Consider the following 16,202-nt stretch of genomic DNA (forward strand, 5'->3'; position numbering starts at 1 on the left):
ACCTGCCACAGGAGCTGCTGACATAGTTCTACTCGGCCATCATTGAGTCTGTCCTGTGTACATCTATAACTGTCTGGTTTGGTTCAGCCACCAAATCAGACAGAAGGAAACTACAATGGACAGTCAGGACTGCTGAGAGGATTAATGGTGCCCCCCTGCCCACCCTCCAAGACCTGTATGTCTCCAGAGTGAGGAAACGTGCAGGTAGAATCACTCTGGACCCCACACACCCTACCCACTCCCTCTTTGAACTGTTGCCCTCTGGCTGGCGCTACAGAGCACCGAGTGCCAGGACATCCAGGCACAAGAACAGTTTTTACCCTCAGGCCATTTTCCACATAAACAATTAAACTGCCTCAGGACTCCCCGATAGTGCAATAATGTAAATACATATCTCATGTACATATGTAAATTCACATATTTCATTCAATAACTGTGCATACCCCTAACTTGCACATACATTACCACTTGCACATGTACACACGCCATTCTGTTATATGTCCTATTATTTGTATGTCTATTTATACTCTTACCTTGTTTTATAATTCCTTGTGTACGTGAGAACACTTTGCAATAAAGCTCATTCTGATTCTGACTCTGAAACAAGATGTAAAAAAGTGGACAAAAGGCGGGATCTAACTCTGGTCGTCCGCACGAAAAAGGCACATCCACACCATCGTTACACCCCATGCCACTGCAGCAACACTAGAGGCTCAGTTGTCTTCAATTTCTGTTTTCTCCAGACTATTGGAGTGCAAACAGCCACGCCGTGGCAGGTGCTGTTTTACACCTGGTGCAAATATTCACTCCGTTAAGAGTTCAATTTGAGTCGGACTAACAGTTCGTCTTTTTAAAATGTCATACAAACACTTTAGTCTGACTGAAATTGCACCAGTCCAATTTTTGTAAAGTCAGACAAACAGACCAAATAATGTGTTTGTAGGTCGGCTTCGTCCAGCATGTAGTACTCAAGTTAATTGGACCACATCTGGTCTCATCGTTGTGCTAATGCTCGGAAAAACAGATTATTCAACGTGTATTTAATCCACTGTATTTGTCTTCCTTCCTTCAAATATTCGATTATGCACATTGTGTCATGTATACTTGGTCATGTAGCTCAATCAGGGCAGTGGTAGCTCAGCGGTTAAGGCTCTGGGTTACTGATCAGAAGGTCGGGGGTTCAAGCCCCAGCACCACCAAGATGCCACTGTTGGGCCCTTGAGCAAGGCCCTTAACCCTATCTGCTCCAGGGGCGCTGTATCATGGCTGACCCTGCACTCTGACCCCAGCCTAGCTGGGATATGTGAAAAAGAAGAATTTCACCATATATGTGCAAATGTATAATGTGTGATAAATAAAGAAAATTATTATAATTATTATAACTGCGTATGTAAATGTACTGTGAACGCATGTAAGTCACTCCGTGTGGGCAGTTTGAATGACTGTTTTCATGGTCTCCCTCTGTCTATGCCCTAATGAAATGAAAATGAAAAGACCAGTTAAGGCTGATTCATTATGGTTATAGCTAGTGCTGCAACAACTAATTGATCAAATCGATAATTATCAATAATGAAAATCATCGACAACAAATTTCATTATCGATTAGTTGGATATTTGCAGCGAGCATGGAGAAGCTCCTTCAATGACGTCACCTTACAGCCTAGTTAAAAATGTGTTCACATGATAACCCGTTTGAAAAATGACAAGCAGAAAAAACACGACCCAAGTTGTCCAGTGCACGAGACACTTTATCAAGTCAAGTAATTTTTATTTGGAAAGCGCTTTTCACAACACACATCATTTCAAAGCAGCTTTACAGAAAATCATGCATTAACAAAAAATTAAACTGTAATACCTATAATGTCTTAGAGTGATCATTGTGTAGTTTGATTAAATATGATTGTAAATTGTGTATATAAATTAAATAATTAAATAATAATTATATTCAGAACCCCTGTGAGCAAGTTGAAGGTGACTGTGGCAAGGAACACAAAACGCCATAAAATGTTGGTTAACGGAGAAAAATAACCTTGGGAGAAACCAGGCTCACTGTGGGGGCCAGTTCCCCTCTGGCTAAACAACATGAATATACTGTCAATATTATCTACTTGTGTGCAGTGCAAGTCATGGTTTAAAATTTGTAAACTAAGTAAGTGTTAAGGTCCAGTGTTTAAAAAATATTTTTTATGAACTGGAAGCTTAATGGCTAAAGTCTTTGAAGTCCATTCTGGATTAACTGCAAGTTCACATAGATGCATTGTCCTTTGTTAGTTGGCTGATGAAGGCTATTGTTGGCAATTAAATGATTGTCTATGTATTCCATTTCAAGAGTGTAGTCTATCAATAGACAAAGGTGATGTAAGCAGAGATCAATGAGGTGCATCGCAGTTCAACCGGCAGGTCATTTCGGTGAGGTCCGATGTCTTACAGTTGGAGTTGGCATCAGTTCATCCTCTGAAGTGCATTGTAAAAGACTGAAGTGATGTCTGGCTAGCACCGGCTGTAGTTTGTCGTCATCACTCAGCGACACGTAGCAGTGGAGTCCGACACCAAGCAGGAACGGAGCTAGATCTGGCCGACTCTGGTAACCTTGGGATATGAATCCCGAGGTTTAGACATGTAAACAAATAGAATAATATTAGCATAGATGCCATTTAATTTTAGGCAGAGTTATAGATCATGACAGATGTTTCAGGTTCCGGCAGACCTAACTAAAGCAGCCTAATTGTGAGTTGATTGATAAATTAGGTGTATGCCTGGCTAAATAGATGAGTCTTTAGTCTAGACTTAAACTGAGTGAGTGTGTCTGCATCCCGAAAAGTGTTAGGGAGACTACAAATAGGAAAAGGATCTACCTCCTATTGTGGATTTTGATATTCTAGGAACTATTAACAAGGCAGAATTTTGTGATCGTATTGAACGTGATCAGGAAAAAAGCTCGGAGGATCATCAGAGACTCCAGCCACCCGAGCCTAGTCAGTTTAGTCTAGACTTACACTGAGTGAGTGTGTCTGCGTCCTGAAAAGTGTTAGGGAGACTACAAACAGGAAAAGGATCTACCTCCTATTGTGGATTTTGATATTCTAGGAATTATTAACAAGCCAGAATTTTGTGATCGTATTGAACGTGAACGGGAAAAAAGCTCAGAGGATCATCAGAGACTCCAGCCACCCGAGCCATGGGCTGTTCTCACTGCTACCATCAGGCAGGCGGTATCGCAGCATCAGGACCCGCACCAGCCGACTTCATGACAGCTTCTTCCCCTAAGCAATCAGACTTTTGAACTCTTGATCTCTCACGATCAAATACATCAGCACTGCACTTTATTACTCTTATTATCTCACACTGGACTGACATAAATTATATTCTCTCTTAACAACACACTGGCAACTTACTATCAACCGACAGCCTGATTGTCAATACAGTACAATACAACCTTCTGTATATTTTATATATACTATATATACTATTTTTTATTGTATAATGTGTATTCTATATTGTGTGTATTGTATACTGTACATTGTATGTTATTATTTGTATATTGTGTTGTGTGTAATTATGTGTATATTAAATTTTAAATTGTGTTGTATAAATTTGATGTTTATTGTAGATTGGTATATGTCTCATCACTGTCACGAGTACTATGTTGCTCGGAACTGCACCCAAGAATTTCACACACTGTTGCACTTGTGTATATGGTTGTGTGACAATAAAAGTGATTTGATTTGATTTGATGGAATATAGCATGTCAGAAGGTCACTTAAGTACTGTGGAGCTAGACCATTCAAAGCTCTGTATGTAGTTAATACGAAATTTAACAGGTAGCCAATGTAACGATAAAATGGGGCTAATATGATCATATTTCTTGGTTCTAGTCAGCACTCTGGCAGCTGCATTTTAAATCAGTTGGAGTTTATTTACTGAACTTGCAGTACATCCTCCCAGTAATGCATTACAATAATCTAGTCTTGAGGTCATAAACGCATGAATTCGTTTTTCGGCATTAGCAACAAGAAGCATGCGTCATAACTTAGCAATATTTCTGAGGTGGAATAATGCTGTTCTACAAACATTGGAAATTTTATTTTAAAAGGACAGATTGGTATCAAGTATAACACCTAAGCTCTTCGCTATAGAAGACTCTGTTTCGTCGGAATTGAGTAGAAGGACATTTCTACCCATCCAATTTTTGATATCATTGATACACTCTGCTAATTTGGAGAATTGTTAATTTTTGTTGGGTTTAGAAGGAATATAAACTTGGGTATTGTCTGCATAACAGTGGAAACTTATTCCATGATTCCTGATAATCTCTCCCAGGGGAAGCATGTATAATGAGAAAAGCAGAAGCCCTAAAACAGATCCCTGTGGCATTCTATACATAACTTTTGTTTTATTTGACAACTCCTCATTTATACATACAATGTGGTAGCGGTATGATAAATAGGACCTAAACCATGCCAACATAATTCTCCAGCCTATTCAAGAGAATGTTGTGATCTATCGTGTCGAAGGCAGCACTATGATCTAAAAGCACTAGAAGGGAAATGCAGCCATGATCAGATGATAAGAGCAAGTCATTTGTAACTGATAAGTGCAGTCTCTGTACTGTGATGGGGCCTAAATCCTGACTGAAATTGTTCATATATACCATTTCTCTGTAGAAATGAACATAGTTGGGAGGACACTACCTTTTCTAGTATTTTCATCATAAATGGTTGATTTGAATCGATCTGTAATTAGCCAGTTTTCCAGGATCAAGCTGTGGATTCTTAATAAGCGGTTTGATAACAGCCTTTTTAAAGTTTCTTGGGACATGTCCTAAGGATAGCGAGGAGTTAATAATATTTAGAAGAGGTTCTGAGATTACAGGGAATACCTCTTTTAAGAGCTTAGTTGGTATTGGATCTAACATACGTGTTGTGGCTTTTGATTTTTTGATAAGTTTTGTTAGCTCTTCATGACCTATGACAGCGAAGGATTGAAGTTGCTCATGAGGAAAATTATGAGACACTGTTTTCTGAGGTGCTGTGACAGTTGATTGCATAGTTCCAATTTTATTTCTGTTTATTTCAATTTTATCACTAAAGAAATTCATGGTCATTATTATTGTGCTGCAACAGAATATCAGGTTCAGTCGATGCTTTATTCCTAACCAATTTAGACATTGTACTGAATAAACACCAGGATTGTTGTGATTATTTTCTATGAGTTTGCTCAAATATGCTGACCTGGCAGCTTTTAGTGCCTGTCTGTAGCTATAGACACTATCATTTCATGCACCACGAAATACCTCTAATTTTTTATTCTTTCACTTGCGCTCCATTTTCTGAGCTGCTCTCTTGAGAGCATGAGTGTGATTATTGTACCATGGTGCGGGGCTTTTTTCTTGAATTTTCTTTAATCGAATGGGGGTGACACTATCAAGAGTGCTAGAGAAGACTGTATTTATATTTTCTGTTATTACATCAAGTTGTTTGACTTACTGAGTATGTGAGACAATTCTAGTTCATAGAATTGTTCTTCCTGAACGATAGTGTGGTGTAGATTGAGTGACATTAGCTGATCGCAGCAAACAAGAGACGAGGCAATGATCTGAGATGTCATCGCTCTGTCGTAGAATTTCTATAGTATCAATTAAATCTAGCATATGATTATGGTGATGAGTTGGTCCTGTCACATTTTGTCTGACTCCAAGAGAGTTGAGAATATCAATAAATGCTAATCCCAATGAGTCATTTTCATTACCTATGTGAATGTTGAATTCACCAACAATTAAAGCTCTATCAACATTAACTACTAGATCTGATAGAAAATTTTCAAATTCACCAAGGAAATCTGAGTACGGCCTGGGTGATCTATATACTGTAGCAAGGGCAAAATACAACAGAGATTTTTTATTTATATCTGACGGTGTCACAATAAGCATTATTAGTACAAAAGACTTAAACTTATATCCTGTCCTCTGAGTAACACAAAAAACTTCACTGTAAATTGTAGCACCACCTCCTCCTCGACCCTTCAGATGAGGCTCATGTTTATAACAATAACCTGGGGGAGTAGATTCATTTAAACTAACATATTCATCCAGTTTAAGCCAGGCTTCAGTCAAACAGAACACATCCAAACTATGATCTGTAATAATTTCATTTACAATTAGTGTTTTGGTAGAAAGATATCTAATGATTATTAGCCCTACCTTTAAATGATGTTTATCTTAAATTTTTATGTTGTTTATTTTATTTTATTTTTTTATTTTATAAGTTTTACCTTAATCAATTTTTTTCTAAATGATTAAGTGAGAGTTTTGTAGTTCGTGGAACAGACAGTCTCTATATGATATCTAGTTGATACAGTCTCTGTGTGTTGTAGTTTACGTGACCTGTGTGACGTCTCAAGACAGCTAGTAGATGTTCGGATTAGCCAGTTTGTCTGCTTCCTGACCTGGGCCCCAGTTATTCAAATACTATCACTATTAAGACTATGAGCCAAATTACTAGAGAGAAGAGAGGCACCTTCCCTTGAGGGAAGGTGCCTCGTCTCTCTTTAGCAGGTCAGGTCTACCCCAAAAACTCTTCCAATTGTCTATAAATCCTATGCTATTCTCCAGACACCACTTAGACATCCAGCCATTCAGTGACACTAATCTACTATAAACCTCGTCACCACAACGAGCAGGGATGGGGCAAGAGCATATTACAGTGTCTGACATCGTTTTTGCAAGTTCACACACCTCTTTAACATTATATTTAGTGATATGTATAACATTATATTTATCGATGCCATCGAGACGTCACCCAAATGCCCTGCTGCGGGGGCTCTACAGTTGGAACCAAAGTGTGTGTGTTGCTCGCTGAATTGCCCTCATCCGAAACAGTATCTACTGGCTTCTCTTTCTCACTGAACTCCACTAGCATTTGGATGTGTGTCTAAATACGATTATTATTTAATTACTTATTTTTATACACACTTCATAATCATATTTAATCAAACTACACAATGATGACTCTAAGACTTTAAAGATATTACGGTTTCATTTTCTGGTAATGCATGATTTTCTGTAAAACTGCTTTGAAACGATGTGTGTTGTGTAAAGCGCTATACAAATTTAAATGACTTGACTTGACTTCTCCGTCAGCCGGACTAATTCCTTACATTTATCACATGTAAATCCCTCACTGCTGATGGAAGAAGCTATAGTAAACATGTGGCATGCAATGCAGGAAGAAATAACATAAGCAGATGCCATGACTTACCACAATTGTTGCTGTTGTTGTTGTTATGGTTGTTCTTGAGCGGCAAGGGTTTGAGATTGATGTGGTTCGATGTGGTTCCTAATCAGCAGATGTTTGAGATTGATGCAATAACCAGTGTAAAACATAGTGGGGAAAACGAATCCATGCAGTTGAGATGCGAGATGTAGACAAGCGGGGAAAAAAAAGAAAAAGAGAGCAAACGGGTGCGGGCGGTAAGATACACGCAGTTGAAACAGTAGAAAAGCAGAAAAATCTGAAGCACGCGGTAAAATGGCAAAGGATAAAACGATGAACATATAAGAATAAGAATAAGCAATGCTAAGCAGGCTAGCAAGCTACAAACACTCGTGCAGCGTGCTGCCAGCAACTAGAACAGGACACTTAAAAGAAGATTTTAAGTGTTTAATGTGGAGCGGTTGCTGCATCAGGTGCATTGACAGTGTTCTCTTTGATATGTTTCAGAGTTGTTTCTCTCCAGCGCGTCACTTACATCATTATGATTAAACTATGCTTTGCGGTTTAGTAACAACATACCACGATTTCAGTTTCAATGTACCGTAATCAATTGTGCAGCTTTCATGGATGTAAAACTGATGTCTCAGAGGTCAAAGTGTGTCAGTTTTTTAAGTGTTTTAGATGGTTTCCCCTTAGTTAGACCTGAGATGCGACTTTTCAGTGCGAGAGTGAATCTGCACTGCGTTTACAGATGACTGTACTGTATTAAACTGTATATAATGCTGAATATAATAATGCTTAGGGTCCTGGTATTTGAAAGTGCTTCCTAATAATGTGAAATGTAATGTCTATTTCCCCATTAAATTTGTACTGTGGCAAACATTATTTTACCGGAAAACCATATACTACCATTTTTTATTTTATTTGAACTTTATTTAGAAACATGTAATCAGTGACAATACTATTTTAAAACTTACAATATTAATTTAAAATACTTAAAATGTTCAGAAGTTTACATACACCTTAGCCAAATACATTTAGACTCAGTTTTTCACAATTCCTGCCATTTAATTGTAGAAAACATTCCCTGTCTTAGGTCAGTTAGGATCACTATTTTAAGAATGTGAAATGTCAGAATAATAGTAGAGAGAATTATATATTTCAGCTTTTATTTCTTTCATCACATTCCCAGTGGGTCAGAAGTTTACATACACTTTGTTAGTATTTGGTAGCATTGCTTTTAAATTGTTTAACTTGGGTCAAATATTTTGGGTAGCCTTCCTCTCACAATAAGCTGCTAGAATTTTGGCCCATTCCTTCAGACTGAACTGGTGTAACTGAGTCAGGTTTGTAGGCCTCTTTGCTCGCACACGCTTTTTCAGTTCTGCCCAGAAATTTTCTAACGGATTGAGGACAGGGCTTTGTGATGGCCACTCCAATACCTTGACTTTGTTGTCCTTAAGCCATTTTGCCACAACTTTGGAGGTATGCTTGGAGACACTGTCCATTTGGAAGACCCATTTGTGACTGAGCTTTAACTTCCTGGCTGATGTCTTGAGATGTTGCTTCAATATATCCACATAATTTTCCTTCCCCATGATGCCATCTATTTTGTGAAGTGCACCAGTCCCTCCTGCAGCAAATCACCCCCACAACATGATGCTGCCACCCCCATGCTTCACGGTTAGGATGCTTCTTTGGCTTGCAAGCCTCACCCTTTTTCCTCCAAACATAACAATGGTCATTATGGCCAAACAGTTCCATTTTTGTTTCATCAGACCAGGGGACATTTCTCCAAAAAGTAAGGTCTTTGTTCCCATGTGCACTTGCAAACTGTAGTCTGGCTTTTTTATGGCGGTTTTGGAGCAGTGGCTTCTTCCTTGCTGAGCAGCCTTTCAGGTTATTTCGATATAGGACTCATTTTACTGTGGAGATAGATACTTGTCTACCCGTTTCCTCCAGCATCTTCACAAGGTCCTATGCTGTTGTTCTGGGATTGATTTGCACTTTTCGCACCAAGCTACATTCATCTCTAGGAGACAGAATGCGCCTCCTTCCTGAGTGGTATGATGGCTGCGTGGTCCCATTGTGTTTATACTTGCATATTATTGTTTGTACAGATGAATGTGGTACCTTCAGGCATTTGGAAATTGCTCCCACGGATGAAACAGACTTTTGGAGGTCCACAGTTTTTTTTCTGAGGTCTTGGCTGATTTCTTTTGATTTCCCATGATGTCAAGCAAAGAGGCACTGAGTTTGAAGGTAGGCCTTAAAATACATCCACAGGTACACCTCCAATTCAGTACACCTCCTATCAGAAGCTAATTGTCTAATTGTCTAAAGGCTTGATATCATTTTCTGGAATTTTCCCAAGCTGCTTAAAAGGCACAGTTAACTTACTGTATGTAAACTTCTGACCCACTGGGATTGTGATATAGTCAATTAAAAGTGAAACAATCTGTCTGTAAACAATTGTTGGAAAGATTACTCGTGTTTTGCACAAAGTAGATGTCCTAAACAACTTGCCAAAACTATAGTTTGCTAATATGAAATCTGTGGAGTGGTTAAAAAAGAGTTTAAATGACTTTAGCCTAAGTGTATATAAACTTCTGACTTCATCTGTATTCAGTGACAGTGTACAAGCATATGTGTCTAACAAAATTATGTGTTTTTCAGCTGGGCAGAATTATTAATAAATATTATAATATTATTAAAATAATATTATTAATAATTATTAATATTTCTATTCTGGTGTCACCATATTAAACAAAAAATGTAAACTTAATTTTTCATGATTTAGGCTTTGTTTAAAGTTTTGTGAGAGTATAGAATCATGAATTTAGTACATTAAATCGAACAAAATCCTTATGCCCTTAATCATTTCTGTTTTTTAAAAATCACATTTTAATAAAATACAGGAAGAACAATTTCATTTTTTATCCAATCGATTAATCGAAGAAATAATCATTAGTTGCAGCCTTAGTTATAGCAAATTATAAATAGCCAAAAGTGCTGAAATTAAATTAACATTAATTTTTACAAAATATAACAAAAATTCACAAAAAATATTTGAAAACAGAAAATTTGCATTATCCATTGAGAAAGATGTCAGCAGATTTTGCAAGTAACAAACGACCACTTCTGTTAATCAGTGTTGGGCCTCATGTGTTCAGATAGAAGACAAAGGCAGGCCTAACAGTCATAAAAACATAACTCAAGCCCCCACCTTCTAAGTCAGATGTTGTACTGATAAAAATCGCGCCAAAATCAAACAAAGGGAGTCCAAAACAGACTACAGATCCATGAAGCCTTGCCCTCTAAAGGATCGAGCTCTCAATTCCCATTGGATGAGGCACACCACAGAACGTCCCTCAAACATGACATCATCAGGACTTCAAATAATTCTGAAATGCTTCCAAAGTTGCTTCCAGCGACTTAGTTCACCGAATATGGACGTAGCTTTTTGCTGCTCTCCGGTGCAGCCTCGTGGCATAAGGAAGTAATGTCCGACTTGAAACTGTAGCCATACAATCTCCATCTCGCTGGATGAGTTGAGATTACTCTGTGTTCAACCGAACACTCTAATGGATCCGAAGGAGACCGCCGAGCAATTCGCATCTTCATCCGTTGGCCTACAGAAGTGAAGAGATTAAAGATTTCTCTTCCATCTTCAATCAAGTCGACATTTCTGAGTTCTCCGCCAGCCCGCCGAGAATCAACAGCCGTTCCGGCCGCCGACAATCAACAGCCGTACCGCCCGCCGACAATCAACAGCCGTACCGCCCGCCGACAGCGCGAGGAAACGACCTCTCGTCATCACACGAGCCTCAAGGAACCGGGTCAGAGTTAAAGGACGGAGGAAAACACATTCTACCTGTGTCCTCATGCGATTCAAGTAAGAGGTTACGTCTGGGCAGAGATAGAATATTATAGTGTGTTATTCTTGTGTTTCAAGGATTTTGCTTGTACAGTTTACGGACCGCCATGTCCGCTCATTATTAATACTCAGGGTATTAATTATCACGAATTTGTTTTGCTGTATTGTGGTCCAACCAAATTGGACTGTTGTGCATTTTCGCCATCGCGGGTGAGACAGCAACTGAGTTCATCCATTAAAGAGTCAAATAACAAGGGACTTTTACGAGCCCCGCTCGTAAAACCGCGTCTCTGAGTGATGAACACGGCTGCTTTATCTCCAGCTATCGCGAAATCAGCTTTCGGGCTGTCACTTAATCATCTCTCTCTCTCTCTCTCACTAACCACACTGACACACACACACTGTCACACACACTGTCACACACACACCTTATGTGTTATAGGATTATTTTTATTTCCATATCTAATCATATCACTGTTTAGTTTGTAGTTGTAAGTCGGAAGTTTATTGACTGCATTGTATTAATTATTAATTGATATTACTGCATAAATAAACTTTGTTTATATTACAAAGAGAAGTGTTTTGGTTTGTTTTGCATACGCCTGTGTCATGCTGACGGGATGTCAGTGCTCGGATTCAAACCTTCATTCATTGTTTTTTTCCCGAAAATCGATATTCTTCGGATGTCGATTTTCCTAAGAAAACAATCTAATATTGAGACTGTTTTAATATTCGGTTATCAGTCCCTGATTTCAGGGTGGTGCCCCGTAAATGTTAATCCTTATTAATATTCTATTGATTTTTGATAATTGATAATTATCTTTGATTGAATTTGAATGATCAGTAAGCTAGTGTTAATTTTAATTATTGTTTCATCGATGTTAACAGTTAATGATTATCTTGATAATTGTTGATTTAAAGGATTAAAAAAAAGCTAACATTGATTCTCATCAATGTTCTATTGATTTTAATAATTAATAATTGTCTTTGATAATTATTAATTATTGCTAATAACCAAACTTGCTCCTAAACGTAGCACACTACATTTACTGGAGTCCCATATGAGGTTTTAATGAGTTAGATACAATTAATTAATTTAAATATTGATTAATAACTACAGAAATAATTATTAATTATTTCTGATAGTAACACTGATCTAAACAACCAGTAAAGGCCTACATCAGCCTAGCATGATTATATTGACCGCTAATCCCAAAATAGCCAAATATCAGATCCTATTTCATTACATGGAAAAGTGTAGCTAGAATATTCTGCTAAAAATCTCCTTTTTTATTACATGGATGGACAAAGAAAAATAATACAGGTTTCGAACTAGGTTTTCATTTTTGGGTGAACTATCCATTAAATATGAGGATGATGAGGTACATTTTTATTTTAGTTCCAAATCCTTATTGTGTTCAGAGAAAATCCAAATGATGTCTTAGTAGAGCATGGGTCTAAAGTGTTCAAGTTTAAGTGTTACCATTATTTGGGAGCTGTTATCTGCGTCATCATCAGCCAGTATTCCAGGTGAATCCTGAGACTCAGGCTTCAAGCTGTCCTGACTGGCTTTGTTACTTTCCATTGGAAGGGGCTCCATGAGAAGCCAACGTCTCGTCCTTAAAAGCTCCACTGTGACATCATCATCCTGTGACCATCTCTGAAGAATTGAATAAGCAGGCCCTGGAGAAAAACAGAAACAAATCTGTTATGGGTCTAAAAGCATAAATATGACCATTATTTAAATTTGCTTGTTTCCTTTTGAAAATGGTGACAAGATTTAATCTTCAAAGGTTATTACTTAAAAAGTTTACAATGGTCATTGTCATGAGAATCAATTTGATTATTGAATTACTCAAATAAAATCCAGACTTAAAGCTTCATTTGTCTCACTAGTGGCTGTCAGTTTTCACCTACACTTTAGTATTAGCACAAAAAGCATAACAAATACACAAAACATCACTGTTTTCCATTCTCCTTTCTCACACTGTCTTGAGAATGACATTTTCTTTAATTTGAACATGTTAATCTGTAGTCAGTAGTAGAAGTAGACCGATATATCAGTTTTGAGTTACTCGTCGAGTACTCAAAGGGCAATTACATGTTCATAACTGTATATATAATAACATGTCTGACAAATGTCTATGGCTTCCAGTGTATCGTCTATTCATTATTATAGGCTGTTATAAAATAGTATGTTACAAAATGTACAAAAGATTGCATAATCAAAATATAATGCATCATATTTTGTCATTATGTGAAGATTCACTGCCCAACTCTGAAAGAATTTGCAAACGCACGTCTGTCTGTTCTTCCTTCAGGTTACCGTAGTAATATTAGTACGTGCGCACCAGTTTTTTTCAAACCATCTATTTTCAAATAACAGGAGATGCCATATCCATTGCGTTTTAATATGCGTGTTAAGTTGAAGTTCAGTTTTGAAGATGCTGCATTGTGTTCCATTTAACTGCGCTCTGTCTAGCTATTTGAAACTCTCGCCTGCTGTACACTGCAACATGTGCCTGTATGTGTAAGTGTATGTGTGTCCCCAAATGTTCGTTCTTGTGAGGAAAGCCGCGATGCTCTGTATTGTTGTTGCTGTGATTTATGAAGCATTCCATTCAACTCAGAGAGTCTCAATTTCCACCTTTCAACTGAGGAAAATGCAATGGAATGACACTTTATATCGGATATCAAACTTGGAAACTCGAGCGGAAATCTTCATTCATTTCTTCGAGATGCAGGTGTGTGTTACGTCACGCAGGGCAGGGAGGTTTAGTTAACAAACTGGCCGACGCTTCAGAGCTCTGAGTACCAGAACCGTCAGGCACAGGAACAGTTTTTTCTCCCAGGCTATCCATCTCATGAACAGTTAAATTGCCCCATTGAGCAATAACTATGTGCAATACACAGTTTAGTCTTTCTTATATTTATCCAACACATCCAACCTCTTCTGCCATTTCATTCCTCTGGAAAAAAAAAAACAAACAAAAAAAAAAACAGTTGCACTGTACATAACAGATTGTATTAGATTTGCACTACCCATGTGTATGTGTGTATGTATGTATGTGTGTGTCTGTACATATGTGTATAATTATTTTTTATTTTTTATTACTATCTATGTCTTGCTGCTGTTTTTGTATTGTTTTTGTATGGTTGTACACTGAAAGCTCCTGTCACCAAGACAAATTCCTTGTATGTGTAAGCAAACTTGGCAATAAAGCTCATTCTGATTCTGATTCTGATTCTAGTTGTCAGGTAATTGTCACTGGATTTCGAATTAAGTGAAAAGTCACATCATGCATGATCACCATCGATCATCGTTTTCATGATCGATCATTGCTGCCACGTCCGAGTACCCGAGTACTCGAGTACTCGTGCCCATCCGTATTACCGATTAATCAGTGCCGATAGTTGCTTTTTGGAACTATCGGTTATAGGCACAGATTTTTGCTGATAACCGATAGATCCAAAGAGCAACTAGTGGCACCGATTAATCAGTAAAACCGATATACTGACGCTTTTTGGAACTATCGGTTATCAGCAAAAATCTATGCTTTTTATTCTTTTCTTTTTTTTTTTATTCATCATAAATAAACCTCATCTGGTGAAATTATAGGCTATAAAAACTTAATTTATTAAATACTTACTCTTTCATTTTTTAAATAAAAGTCCCCAGTGTATTTCAGGCTTGAATTTTGGCTAAATGTCCCACATTATGCACCAAATCATAATTTTCTGGTTATTACTGGAATTTTGGTTGCACAATAAACTGCTTTTGGGATTTGATTTCATTTTGGACTATTGAAGCCTCTATGTCTCTGCCTGTCATAGTAAGTAAAGACTAATTACTCCCTGCTATACTTCCAGAGAAGTTCTTCGTTCTTCATTCAGGGGTAAAAATACATTCTAAACAGCTGAGTAAAAGTATAATTTTTCCGAACATTCAGACAACCGTCACACCGCTGTGGGAGGTGTTTAGAGGAGCATTTAAATATGAGGATGCTCAGTAAAACCTTAACTAATGTGACATTAAAATGTGTTATCAATTACTTTATACCTCAGTAGAAATTTACATGAGGTCAGTAAAAGGAGTTGTTTGAACTACTCTATGATGATTTAAAGTAATATATATGCACTAAAAGAATGTAAATGTTTAATTTGTCTTGTTTACATTGTGAATTCATGACACTAATGTGCTAACACACTATATGCAGCCATAATATGCACCGGTTACACTATGTTATTGTAATTTATGATGACACTGATACTATTGCAAAGATGAGTGTTTAATAGTGTTAAAGTGCAGAATAAAAACAAAAGAATGATTAAGCATATCCTACTTTGGGCAGATGTGTGAATGGCTTTTGCTGCAGAAGGCACGTGAGTGAATGGGCACTTGAGAGTATTTGAGTAGATTTGATTCCTTTTGTAGACTAGTAAAAAAAAAAAAAAATTGCATGACATGGTCTTGAAAAATGTCTCTATGCGAATGATCGTGCAGATGTAGGTACACTTGCACCAGCTCGCTAATAACTCTACATGCATATGTTCAAGTTTGCTTATTTTGACTGACTGAAAAAGGTAAACAAAATTAGCTGTAGGCCTCAAGCCAAGCTAGGTGGAGCTCCAGGTCACACCTACCGATGATGTGGACCAATGCACGAAGGTGTTTAGCAGCCGTTAAGAATTTTTCCTAAAAGTTCGCCCAGAACCATCGCAAAAACACTGTCTTTTTAGCCAGATTTTGTTCTAAATGACGTCACACCCATTCGTTCTTTGAATTCATATGAAGTATATCTGGGTCTTTAGAACTCCTTTATAATTCTATAAATCGATTTTAAAATACTATCGGCCGATTAATCGGTTATCAGCCTTTTCCACCCACTTAGTTATCGGTATAGGCAAAATCCACTATCGGTCGACCTCTAGTCTAATCAGTAGTGCAGTATAATAGTCCAGACAGTGTAGTGGACACTTGACACACTTGGTTTATTGTTAAACTGAAGGATGGTGTTTTAATTGACATATACAATGGCTTCTCTAAGAGACAAAGTTGAAAGATGAAGAAACTGTTTCAACTGCAAGTCAAGAGACTTATATATAGATTTTTC

At 37.6% G+C, this 16,202-nt stretch overlaps 1 protein-coding gene across 1 annotated transcript in view; it reads right to left on the reverse strand.

The window, feature by feature from the left end:
• The window catches only part of LOC127451789 (plexin domain-containing protein 2-like), a 142,860-nt gene that overhangs the window by 59,073 nt on the left and 67,585 nt on the right, over window positions 1–16,202 (reverse strand). The window contains exon 2 of the mRNA XM_051716732.1: window positions 12,572–12,771. Within this exon, the coding sequence (XP_051572692.1) occupies window positions 12,572–12,771 (200 nt within the window). The remainder of the gene's footprint in view (window positions 1–12,571; window positions 12,772–16,202) is intronic.

The sequence above is a fragment of the Myxocyprinus asiaticus genome, chromosome 2 (genome assembly GCF_019703515.2).
Source record: "Myxocyprinus asiaticus isolate MX2 ecotype Aquarium Trade chromosome 2, UBuf_Myxa_2, whole genome shotgun sequence".
Lineage (NCBI taxonomy): Eukaryota > Metazoa > Chordata > Actinopteri > Cypriniformes > Catostomidae > Myxocyprinus > Myxocyprinus asiaticus.